The 12,711-nt window shown below is 45.6% G+C and overlaps 1 protein-coding gene across 1 annotated transcript; it reads right to left on the bottom strand.

The window, feature by feature from the left end:
* Positions 1–6,088: 6,088 nt before the first annotated feature.
* Positions 6,089–8,489, bottom strand: EI90DRAFT_3122492 (armadillo-type protein; the record flags this gene model as incomplete). Its single annotated transcript, XM_039063518.1, has 4 exons — positions 6,089–6,664; positions 6,699–7,193; positions 7,249–7,449; positions 7,503–8,489. The coding sequence occupies 4 exons, from the start codon at positions 8,487–8,489 to the stop codon at positions 6,089–6,091; spliced, it is 2,259 nt and encodes a 752-aa protein (XP_038917058.1).
* Positions 8,490–12,711: the final 4,222 nt, after the last annotated feature.

The following is a 12,711-nucleotide window of genomic DNA, read 5'->3' on the forward strand; positions in this document are numbered from 1 at the left end:
TCACTCAAAACTGGGCCGATTTTGGTGATTCAACATGCGTTGGAAAGCGTCCGAGTAGCGCATGAAGCAGGTGCAAACCAAATTGTTTTTAAACAAAAATTTTTTTTCTCGTGTTTTCCGTGCTGAGAGGTCTTGAAAGTCTGAATCAGCCCTGCCCCAGGTTACACAAAGAGCGTATGACTTGGTTTAATTCCTGGAAAGCCAAAGGGAACAACATAACAATGTGTAAGCGTAATATAATTCGGACAACTCCTAATATCATAGTCACGAGAGCAAAGTCACCGTTGTTGAACAAACCCGCTAGACCATGGACTATCCTCTGAGTGGCACTGTCCCCTGTGCACCTACAAGTGCGCCTACTGTTTTGGTGACTTCAGGTGTCCAGAGGATCACTGAGGAACATGGCAATGTTGTTGCAAGGATGTTGGCACTCCATGTCCATCCTGAACAGATTGCATTGGTAGCTGGTGTGAGCTTACGGACAGTGTATCGTGTACGTGAAAACTGCCAGGCGAATGGTGGCGCATTCAGAATTTCACATGGGCCATCCAAAGCTGGTCGGCCACACCTCATAGAAGAGAATGATATCAGTGTAAGTATTTTTCCAATCACTATATTCCTGGCCTCTCTAAGTGCATAGGTTAGTACTTGTTAGGTCTGTTGGAATTCCGCAAAGATTTTTACCTCAAAGAACTCCAAGCTCACCTGCATGAGTTCCGGGATCTTGATGTATCCCTTTCCACCATTTGGCGTGCATTACAGAATGCTGGATTGACATGGAAAAAGGTGGCTATTTATACCCATTTCCCTTGTATTTATTAACCATGATTTCGTGACAGATGACGAAGGTGGCAATCGAGCGCAGCGAAGTCAAACGGGCCAATTTTCTACTTGAAATTGGACAATATAAGCCAGAGCAGCTGGTTTTCATTGACGAGAGTTCATTTGATAAGCATACTACATATCGGGATTATGGTTGGTCTCTCCGTGGGGAGCGCGCGACAAAGCGCTGAAGGAGCGGAGCTGGATCACCTTATGTAACCAGTTTCCTACGTCCAATAACGATATTAGAGTTTGTGCTGATTTGCGTACTGACCGTGTTTTGGTTGCCAAATATATGATTGTTCACTGTCTAAACAACAATAAACACCCCCCAACGATCTCACCTGATGTATAGATCGTCTACGGATAAAATTCTATATTGACTTTACTATGATTTCTAGTCAATATTACACCTATATTTACCACTTTTCAGTAGGATGTGATTTTCCTGATAATTTACTGAAGGAAAACTGCTAATAAAATAATTCCGCAATAAATGTTACTCAATACAGGAGTGACCAAACTGCTCTTTCTATCGCTTAGAGTGCGTGCTAGTTATCTAGCAGGTTCAGGATCGCTCACTTTTCTCCTGTGGTGTGATAACCAAGTATTGCTGAGAGATTATTCAATTAAGAAGTCCCTCCACCAAATTCTCACTAATTCTCACTATGACACTTTTGTTCAGCTGTGTCTAACTGACCCTAACTCACGCTTAGAGTGACGTGTTAGTTTTATATTAGCTAACAACTAATATTTGCTTTTATCTTTTGGAGCAAACGAACCAACCACTGGTGAGGAGAATTAAACTTTTATTTCTACCTGAGGTTTGAGAGGGGGCAGAAGCGGTGGCCTTTTATGCTTTTCAGAGGCCTCTCTACTCCCACGCCTCGCACTAGTTACATGTGCTACATTTGTATTATAGATAGTTCTAGAATGATATAGGGGCTTGGGCTGTGTAAGCTTAATAATGGACTTAGGACATGACTCAGCAATAAGTAATTCATTTCTTTGTCTTTTGGGCCGATCTCAGCGGGATCTTGTAGCGCTGAAGCTATGCTCTACACCGCCTTAATTACGAACGGTTATCTTTAGAAATGACTCGGCTATAAAGGAACTTTCTAGACTGTTCTCTAATTGACCCCTTTTTGTGAAGCCACATCATTACTAATGTTCTAGAGCCTTCCCAATTAATTAACTGATCCGCGGACTTCTGAATCACTTCATGCTTATGATCCGAGATCCAGATCATCAATCATTCCTTTGTTCCGATTTATTTGGGCTTAAAATCAAAAAGTTTTGATGAATCATGGGAAAATATACAAGATCCGGTTTTTTAGCATTTTCTCCTCTTCTGATGCGATCAAAAACTGTCCGCCCGCGCCGGGGAATACTCTATCATATGGTATTCGGTCCGCCTGACTTCCGGCCGCCAATATATTTCCCTTGAGTCACATTACCTTTTGTAAGAATTAGCAAATAAATATATATGAATTATAAGGTGTTTCGCCGTTTGAGCGATATCTCCGTCAGTTTTGAAGCTTTTAGAATGAAACAAAACCGTGGATAAAGTTAAGAAACAGTCCTTCCAGATGGTAAAAGGATTACAGTCAAAAGTTTACTGGTTCCCGAGATATTTACATTTCTTTCCCAATGTTCCTTCTTATTCTGCCGTCTATGTGCTATTTTCTTGTTGTAGGGATATATTCTTTGAATATTACACCTATGTCAAGTTCTAGGCATGATTGTAGTAGATTAAATCTCATACTACATGGGTGTAGATATTTTATAATGATCTTCTAATGTCTGTCCAGTCTCATAAAGATCATGAGATCTGTTAAACGTCTGAACTTGTCACCTGTTCGTTGACTATTCTGATAGATCATTGTTTTATTCTTTGAATATTATTTCTCCTACAGCGCTGCCACTTCATTTGGGGTCGAAGGTATGAATAATCCTCATCTTTTGTGGAAAATAATCTCATACAAAGGCTCAGATACTCCATCTTGCCAGCTTTATGCCTCGATGGCATTATTTGGCTGAAGATTGTGGAAGGCTCATTCACTGCCGAGCTATTCACCGATTTCATCAATGGGCTACTGGCGCAAATGAGCGATTTTCCTGGGCCGAATTCAGTTGTCGTGATGGACAATTGCCGTATTCACAAAGGGGAACACATCAAGTCAATGATCGAATCTGTTAGAATGGGGCGGAAACGGTGTAGGAGAAATAATATTCAAAGAATAAAACAATGATCTATCAGAATAGTCAACGAACAGGTGACAAGTTCAGACGTTTAACAGATCTCATGATCTTTATGAGACTGGACAGACATTAGAAGATCATTATAAAATATCTACACCCATGTAGTATGAGATTTAATCTACTACAATCATGCCTAGAACTTGACATAGGTGTAATATTCAAAGAATATATCCCTACAACAAGAAAATAGCACATAGACGGCAGAATAAGAAGGAACATTGGGAAAGAAATGTAAATATCTCGGGAACCAGTAAACTTTTGACTGTAATCCTTTTACCATCTGGAAGGACTGTTTCTTAACTTTATCCACGGTTTTGTTTCATTCTAAAAGCTTCAAAACTGACGGAGATATCGCTCAAACGGCGAAACACCTTATAATTCATATATATTTATTTGCTAATTCTTACAAAAGGTAATGTGACTCAAGGGAAATATATTGGCGGCCGGAAGTCAGGCGGACCGAATACCATATGATAGAGTATTCCCCGGCGCGGGCGGACAGTTTTTGATCGCATCAGAAGAGGAGAAAATGCTAAAAAACCGGATCTTGTATATTTTCCCATGATTCATCAAAACTTTTTGATTTTAAGCCCAAATAAATCGGAACAAAGGAATGATTGATGATCTGGATCTCGGATCATAAGCATGAAGTGATTCAGAAGTCCGCGGATCAGTTAATTAATTGGGAAGGCTCTAGAACATTAGTAATGATGTGGCTTCACAAAAAGGGGTCAATTAGAGAACAGTCTAGAAAGTTCCTTTATAGCCGAGTCATTTCTAAAGATAACCGTTCGTAATTAAGGCGGTGTAGAGCATAGCTTCAGCGCTACAAGATCCCGCTGAGATCGGCCCAAAAGACAAAGAAATGAATTACTTATTGCTGAGTCATGTCCTAAGTCCATTATTAAGCTTACACAGCCCAAGCCCCTATATCATTCTAGAACTATCTATAATACAAATGTAGCACATGTAACTAGTGCGAGGCGTGGGAGTAGAGAGGCCTCTGAAAAGCATAAAAGGCCACCGCTTCTGCCCCCTCTCAAACCTCAGGTAGAAATAAAAGTTTAATTCTCCTCACCAGTGGTTGGTTCGTTTGCTCCAAAAGATAAAAGCAAATATTAGTTGTTAGCTAATATAAAACTAACACGTCACTCTAAGCGTGAGTTAGGGTCAGTTAGACACAGCTGAACAAAAGTGTCATAGTGAGAATTAGTGAGAATTTGGTGGAGGGACTTCTTAATTGAATAATCTCTCAGCAATACTTGGTTATCACACCACAGGAGAAAAGTGAGCGATCCTGAACCTGCTAGATAACTAGCACGCACTCTAAGCGATAGAAAGAGCAGTTTGGTCACTCCTGTATTGAGTAACATTTATTGCGGAATTATTTTATTAGCAGTTTTCCTTCAGTAAATTATCAGGAAAATCACATCCTACTGAAAAGTGGTAAATATAGGTGTAATATTGACTAGAAATCATAGTAAAGTCAATATAGAATTTTATCCGTAGACGATCTATACATCAGGTGAGATCGTTGGGGGGTGTTTATTGTTGTTTAGACAGTGAACAATCATATATTTGGCAACCAAAACACGGTCAGTACGCAAATCAGCACAAACTCTAATATCGTTATTGGACGTAGGAAACTGGTTACATAAGGTGATCCAGCTCCGCTCCTTCAACGGACGACTCCGGAGTGGAATCGGAGACTTAGCATGGAGGGACCTTGGCCTCAGCGACTCAAGCGGAGCGCTGTGCCATTGCTGTTTGTCCATTTGGTCCTTAATTTCACAGTAGGTGAGCAGGAAGTCTCTTGGGGGCATTTCAGGTCGATTTCGGACTAAACCAAAACGAGTATGTACAAGCGCCGATATATATAATGGAAGAGGCAAAAGCACAAAGAGAACAAAGGGTGACCGAATCGGAACGAAGACGTCCGAACGGGAACAAAGGGTAGAGGGAGCGGAGCGGTACCGAAGGTCATAGGGCAAGACCTGTGATACGTCCGAAAGGAGGTAGAGAGGGCGAGGCCCAGAGGGGCAGGAGGATGAGGGGAAGTGGGGATGATGACTAACTGGCTAGAATAGAAAGAAGCAGTAGTCCAAATAGGGATGAAGGGAAAATGTGAGAAATACATTACAGGTGGCGAGAGTGCCGAAGGCGGTCCGCGAAGCTCGGGGGTTGCGGAGCTTATGGAGGTTACGGAGGCGGGGTTGGAAGTCCGAGGAATATTGGCAATGGTGTTTACGTAGTATGAGGTCACCAATGCAATGGACTAAGGCCGAGGTGGAGTCAAAGTCCGAGGTAGGGACTATGACGGAGGCTCGGAGTAAGGTACAAGCGGTGTCCGAGTGCGAAGTACGGAACAGCGGTGGAAGGTCGTAACTTGGCGGAAGGGTGGCAGAGGAGTAACGGAGGGAGGAGAGAGGGGACAGGTAAGGGGAGAAGGAGTGGCGGAAAGGAGAGTAGTCAGGTCCGAAGGTGAGTATCGGAGCGGACGGGGGAAGCGTAGGAGGATAATGGGAGGGTGGAGGTGTTGTGAAGGGGGAGCAGAGTAGTAGGAGCGTGGCGAGAGGTAAGGAGGAGGTGTGTTGCCAGGACCAAAGGTGAGTATCGGAACGGCAGCGGTAGGTTATGACTCCGGAGTGAAGAGGGTGGAGGTCCGGAAGTCGGGTCGGGGTCGGGTATGCATGGATATGACAGAATCAAGGTATATACATGTCTACTTCTATTTCAACAAGTGATGCTAACAAGTCTTTATTAGTGGCAAAAAAGTTGTCTATCTTTCACCTTACAGCCCTGATTTCAGCCCAATCGAACCATCCTTTGGTTGGCTGAAAGGTTTGACTCAACGCGATGAGGTGCTTCGTGAGGATATGTGCATCACTGATAATGATGATGCCAAAATCGCGACAATCACCCGTTTGCATGAATATATTTTCCATATCACACCTGAACTTGCACATTCATGGTTCCGTAAATGTAATTACATTTTGTAGAATGTTCAAAGGCAATTACGTTTCTCAACCTCCTCGACGAGCTCATCAATGGGGAAAATCCCGATAACGGAGGTGAGAAGGCTTTTGATAGTCGCTTCATCGCAGTCAACGTCCAGGAGGCCACCCACAACCTGAGGCATGCGGGCCACATTGATGCACTGAACATAAACCTCGATAAACTTGACCAATCCATTTTGATAAAGATAAAGAACAAAATCGTGCACAAAGTCGAAGCGATCGCAGACGATGATAAGCGGGAGTTGATCGGAAAGTTTCACCTCCTTGAGGAAATTCTTGACTTTTTCTGGATTGTAGTAATTGCTCTCACAGCAGATTCGTTCAACCTCGCGGATCTGGCCAGTCCGAGTAGCGGCCTGGATGTACTTGAAGTGAACCTCGGAGTCTTGACTGAGATTTACAACCGAGCCAAGGTAGTAATATAGCCCCTCGAAGCTCTTATACAACTCGAATAACTCGATGAGTTTGACTGGACCAAGAATGTCGGAATACTTGGTTGTGATCTGGACCACCACCTGAAGGTTTTCGCACATATTGATCCGATCCTCGTAATGCTCGAGAGCCTGCGGAATCTTGGTCAGTGAAAAATAGTCTAACTTTGAGAATCGCATACACACTGCAATGTGGTCGGTCGTAATGGCTGAGCATCTCATTTCCGAGAATTGCATCTGCCACCTGGGGAGCATGAACTAAATTCATCTCAAGGAGACGAGTCTGAAGATGACCCTGCTCAGGTTTATTATCTTTGAGGGCATCGAGGAGGAAGGACATGGTGGGTTGAATAAGGTTCTGTGACATGAAGATGTCTATGACGCGTTCGATATCTACAAGGGGCCCATTCTCATCGTTTACGAGCTGGGCTGCAAACTCGGCACCCTTCTCAGGGTTCGCTCGCATAATGTGCTGAAGAAGCGCCGCATAATCAGGGTGGTAGCCAACTTTCTTTGTGTACAATAGAATCTTGTCAAATTGGCCCATCTCGGCGAAGCATGCGACAACCTTATTGGGGACGTTGGCGCAAAGATATACCGAGAGAGCGAGGGTCATGTTGTGTAAGCGAACAATGTCGCCAAGTTCTTCTGTGCATTCAAGCTGGAGCAATTTATGTGGTCAACCTCTATGCTCACGCTGGATGAGGAGTTGTTACCTTGTTCTCTTTGAGCCATTTCTCAAGCAGTTGCTTACGGCCCTGGGCAAGAACAGGGCGCGCCAATTCAAGTGACTCATGCTTGTTAAGCTTGCCTTTCTCAAGTAAAATACCAAAGTACTGAAATATGGGTGAAAGAGTGCCTGGTTGAACAGGAACTTGCTTGAATTGCTCTATGGTTTGCGGTGTATGAAGAATGCCCTGAGAGCAATCGTCAGTGCGTAACAACATAAGAGTGTCGAATTATCGCTCACTCTTGGCGAATTGGCCGCAATCTTGGCAGCTTCACTATATTGGCCGGAGGCGAAAAGCTGCTGATACTGCTGAACATACAGCTCGTCAGCACCAGGTAAATTTGCCTGGCTAGCTAATTTGACTGCCAGCTCGGTGTTGTTCAGAACGGTAAGAATGTAAGGGATGACGGTCTGCTCGTCAGCGCTCACACTCAACACTGGGCCCTGCTTATTAACCCCGATAATACCGTTAGTGGCCTCATGTTCTGCAGTAACGAAGACAGTTTCGCCGCTGATACGGTTCATGTAGACGCATGTGCCAGTTTCGAGATCATATAGGTGAATGAAACCGGCAGTGGTTGAGCTCCGCTTCCTGAAACGGGACGTGGGATACGCACTGTTGCTGTTGCTGAGATGGAGCCCGGGATCTGGCGTTGGCTTTGAGTTGGGGCTAGGAGTAGTCCTAAAAAGCCAATTTCGGCTCGTTGAAGGCGACGCTGGGGTGACAGCTCGCGAGAAAGATGGCTCTGGTGTTTTAGGTGGTTGGTAAGGGATGCTGGTACCGGAATCGACAGAAATGTCTCCAGCGAAATCTTTGCTGGTCTGAGAAGATCTGCACGATCGCCAACATTTCACGGAGCTGATACGGGAAAGCAATGGGGCTTTTGTCGGTGGAGATGATGGCGTTGGAACCGGGAAAGCAGCAGGGGAATCGTTGGACATCAGTCGGGGACTCGGAGACTTTATTTGCACCAGTAATGGAGTGATGGTACCCGATACACGCTCCTCAGGAATATCATCGAATAACGGTTGATCTTGATCTTCATCGACACAGCTGAAGGGAGTGTATGAGCGCAATCCTGACGAATCGCCAGAATAGGAATTCACAGCATTGGGGTCAAAATCTTGTGGACGCGACTTCTTGTGCAAACGCCTACAAGGGCGAGGCGGAGACGTAGGGGGAGGGGTAATCAACGGGCGGGATGAGGTTGCAAAGCTAACCGCCATGTGAGACGGACTTGAAAATGTCGACAAGGTGGGTGACGTTGTAGGCGGGATAATTGCCCATGCACAGACTCGGCTCGGATATCCGATTCTACAATTAGGAAACGACCTTCATTCACGTGACGACTCGGTACAAGTTTGGTATCTAAAAATAGTCCTAATTCCTACGATCCCGTCGATACCAAGAACGTCCCAATCGGTGGAGATTTGACGGAGTTCCGTGTTGGAGAAGTTAGGCACAGCAGGTCACGGGCATGTGCGGGCGTGGGAATCTCAAGCGGCAACCCAGAATTCCAGCCTCACTCGTTCCCACGGCGTCTAATAAATTGGTAAAAATGCCCATTGGCTGTGTGAGAGTTATCTCCGGCTACATTTCCAATTTAGGCTCTTAATTCCGTAAATCCGTTGAGATATCGCTTATTTTCCTTTATTTTCATATTTTGCCATCATTTCAGTTATTGATTGATATTCTTTTATTGTTACTGTTATCCTTTTTTATTATTTCGCCTAATAAGGTATGCAGGTACCATATGGTACCAATATTTCTCATCAATTATTCTAAAAATAATTGTTCCTTATATCCTGTACATACCGGGTTTTGGAAAAGAAGTTCTCCCCTCCCCCAATTTTCTCTAAGGTGCTAGGACGCGCTAGAGAGGGTGTGAGTGTGTGGAATTCCAACAGTAGGAATAAGGGCAGTGATCTAGCTCACAACGAGTGAGTAGTGGACGCTGAGCCCGGACCTTGCGGAAATCCCGGAGAACCCACCACGGAGTTTCAGGATCGAGCATAGCGAAGTCAAGAGAGAAAGTAGAGGTTTTGGAGAGTTTGGCCCCACGAGCTTAGTCGGCATAGAGAGCTGCAAGCCCTCTTTCAACGTGGCTAAGGGAAGAGGATCTGGGGTATGAGACCGGTTTTGCAACATAAAATGGCTAGTTAGGTTTAGCGATGAAGAGGACGGGGTCTGGTAGCCTTTCAAGTGGTGACAGGAGCTGGTCGATGCTATGGAGGATGAGCGGGCATGAGCTATTGATGAACCCGCCTGTGTGGCACCTCCGAACTCATGGCCATGAAGGCTATCGCCCATCCCATCAGGGCCTGTGTGATACATGATGTGAAATGGAGGATGATGGCTGAGGTGGTGTGGAGTTGTGGCTCCGATGTCCCCTTGCTTGTGACAGTGCGCAGGCAAGGCTTGTAACACGTGATCGGTCATAATTACTAAACATCATCCGCCACCTGGGGAGCACGAACTAAATGAGAAATGCAAGGTATTTACATGAAAGGTATATATTTGCACGGGAAAAGAGTGTGAATGGGGAACCGAGGGTGTGAAGCAGTTGTGAAACCAAGTACTAGATGAGAACCAACCTATTGCCAGACAAATAAGCATCTTGAGTGTGTTGTACTTCATCCTTCGCACGCCTTATAATGCGTACACAGGTCGCAAAGGGGGGTTTAGGCTCAAGGAGTTCACTGAGTACTTTGGGGCTGAGATAATTGGTATCAGTCAAATCGTAGATGGTGCGAAAGCCGTGTGATGCAAACTGCTCTTTGTACTTCATCGCGAGGTGAGATTTTGGCAGCAGTTCTTCTTCATCAAGCACTTCAAGGAGTCTTTCAATTGACATGTAGCGTAAATTTAGCGCTATAAACAGAAGCAACAGTGAGCAACACATGAGATCATCCTAAAATGCGAACTGACGGATTGGAATTGCACCGGGATTTACACCTGCATCATGACTTGCATATGCCTGAGGCACGGCGGTATTGAACGGCGCAAATCCTGTGGGATATGGCCACATGGCACCTGGAATTGGTGGTGGAGGATAACCGGATGTCGCACCAGGTGTTTGTTTAGACTTGCTGGGTTTGGGTGGACGAGTATCATTCTCACTTGAAAGTTTGAGCGAGTCAGGAGGAACTGAGAGGGTTGCACAGTGCAATTCCTATGTATTCATAAGTTTTACATAGCAAGCAAACCAATATCAGACTTACGATGGAAATTGCCCACAAAGTGAGCTCTGCAATGGTCAAGTGCCGATGAGTCCCATCAGGCCGGACAAATGTCAGGGCCCGGCCTCGGACTCGGAGGCTCCCTGACCTCAGCCCCCATCTAACCTGTCCTCACACTATGCGGGGCATGAGATGTATAGTAAAAGGAAAGATAATATACACTTGCCTATGCGGGGCATGAGATGAGAAGAAGGGTAAAGGTCTCATCTCCCCACATGGTTGCTATATAAAGGAATGGGTCACATGCCCACAACTATACAGCTCCTAGAGTTGTGTAGTGTGACCCGGAGGGAACATCCAGGTGGCAGTGCCCAGTAAGCGTGGGAACGTTCTGGGCGAGTTGCTTGCCCAGAACTGTGGCTGTGACCCGTGGGAACATTCTGGGCAAGCTGCTCGCTCAGAAAGTTCCCACGCTATCCCATGTGTGCGCGTGTACACAACACACAAAGGCAACAACAAGGCAACAGTCAAAGAATAAAGGGGGTAAAGTAGGTGGGGAGTCCGGGGCACCCTAAGGCAGGGTGCTGAACCCTGACAACAAAACAGGATTCCCCTCCATGTTGATTACAGTTGCCATATTTGTTTGTGAGTTGCCGCATATACGTTGCCAATGTGGACTCGACCAAGTCTGGATTGGCACTATTGTTGAGCTTAGCACAAGAAGTTTTTGAGGCGGTTTTTGGTTTCGCGATGGTCTTACAAATTTGTTAGCATTAGCGTTGCATGAGATTCTTGAACATCTATCTACTCTCACACCTTTTTTTCAGCCTTATTTCGCCTGTCCTTAATCAACACTTTCAACGCCTTCGGAGGCTTCATCTTGGACACCATTTTCTGGAGGACCACCCGTTTCTCGCGTTCTGAGACTATTTCTTGTTGCATTTCGGAATACTCGTCCAGTGTCTCGAGGCTGTGTGCCTTCTCTCCCGCTCTTGCAGTGCTGAGCCTATAGCCCAAGCGTAGCCGGGTCTCATGGCAGCCCATTGTCTCGGCAATCTGATCCTGGAATGTCCACCATGACATAGATATGGGTAGTCGAAGAAGTTTGACGACATCGTCAGTCTCAACTTCGAAGTCTATAATGTAGTCTATAGGAGTAGGTAAACATGAATGACACCAGTCTCAGCGGGGTGAGGAATGAGAATTGGCACTCACCTTCAACTGCCTCCTCTTGGACTAGCGCCGGAGCATCGTCTGCGCCCAGCACACCAGTGATCTCAGATTCATCACTAGATAGATCTTCAAGTTCACTCATCATCGCATAGTCGGAGTCAGGAATGACTGCAGAAACTTTCGCTGCATCTTGCAGCTTTTTGTTCTCATGCTTGACATTTATAACTTCTTTTGGGTTAACTGCACCCAAAGTGGCAGGACCGCTGGGTGCCTTAGGCATTTCTTGAATTATTCGCGCATTTGCGACTGCAAATGTGTACTCTGGAATGCCGATCTGCTCTGTTTGGTCAGCCTCAATTGCTTTGGCTTTAGTGCGCGGCTTTCTGGTCTTCCTCACGACGGGAGGGTCAGCGGCAGAGGCGAGAATAGGAGAAATGGGGGCGAGAATGGGGGAAACAAGGGCAGGAACCGAGGAAACAACCTGGGGCTCACTTGGTTCCTCAACCACCAGGCCCACAGGAAGGGGGTTGACGATCTCAGGCGGTGGCATTTCTTTTCGACGCCTACCACGTTGTTTCTGATTCACCATGGGCTTAGCCACAGTCACTACTGCGTGAGTGGCGGTGGGATCAGATTCGCTCGGTGGTGGCACATCCACTGCCCGTCGCATTCCTCTTGTTGTTGTTGGAAGAACGACCTCGAAACCCATATTTACATATATTTGTATTGTATACCTTCCTAATTAAGAGTCCACCATATTCTCGTCCAGCCGCCCTCAACTTGGTTCTCTCTATAGTTGTGACCATGTGGACATGTAGATGGGAGTAAGAAGAGAGGCGGAACTGTACAGTTGTGAGAATCCGAACTCAGATGATTTACCAATTTGTCGCGCATTTTGGTGGCTGTACTTCAGACTCATCCCCAGTGCCAATGTCATGTCCATTGCCTCCATAATCTAATATTAATGTTGTGATGTTCAGAAAGTGCTAAATAAAGGACATGCGCGCACAACATTGCACTCAAATCACGATACTATTCCACTGTTCATGTGCAAATCGGCAAGAAAAAAAATCTTCTCATATTGCTGCGCCATCCG

The sequence above is a fragment of the Cantharellus anzutake genome, assembly GCF_015039405.1.
Source record: "Cantharellus anzutake strain C23 chromosome Unknown EI90scaffold_19, whole genome shotgun sequence".
NCBI lineage: Eukaryota > Fungi > Basidiomycota > Agaricomycetes > Cantharellales > Hydnaceae > Cantharellus > Cantharellus anzutake.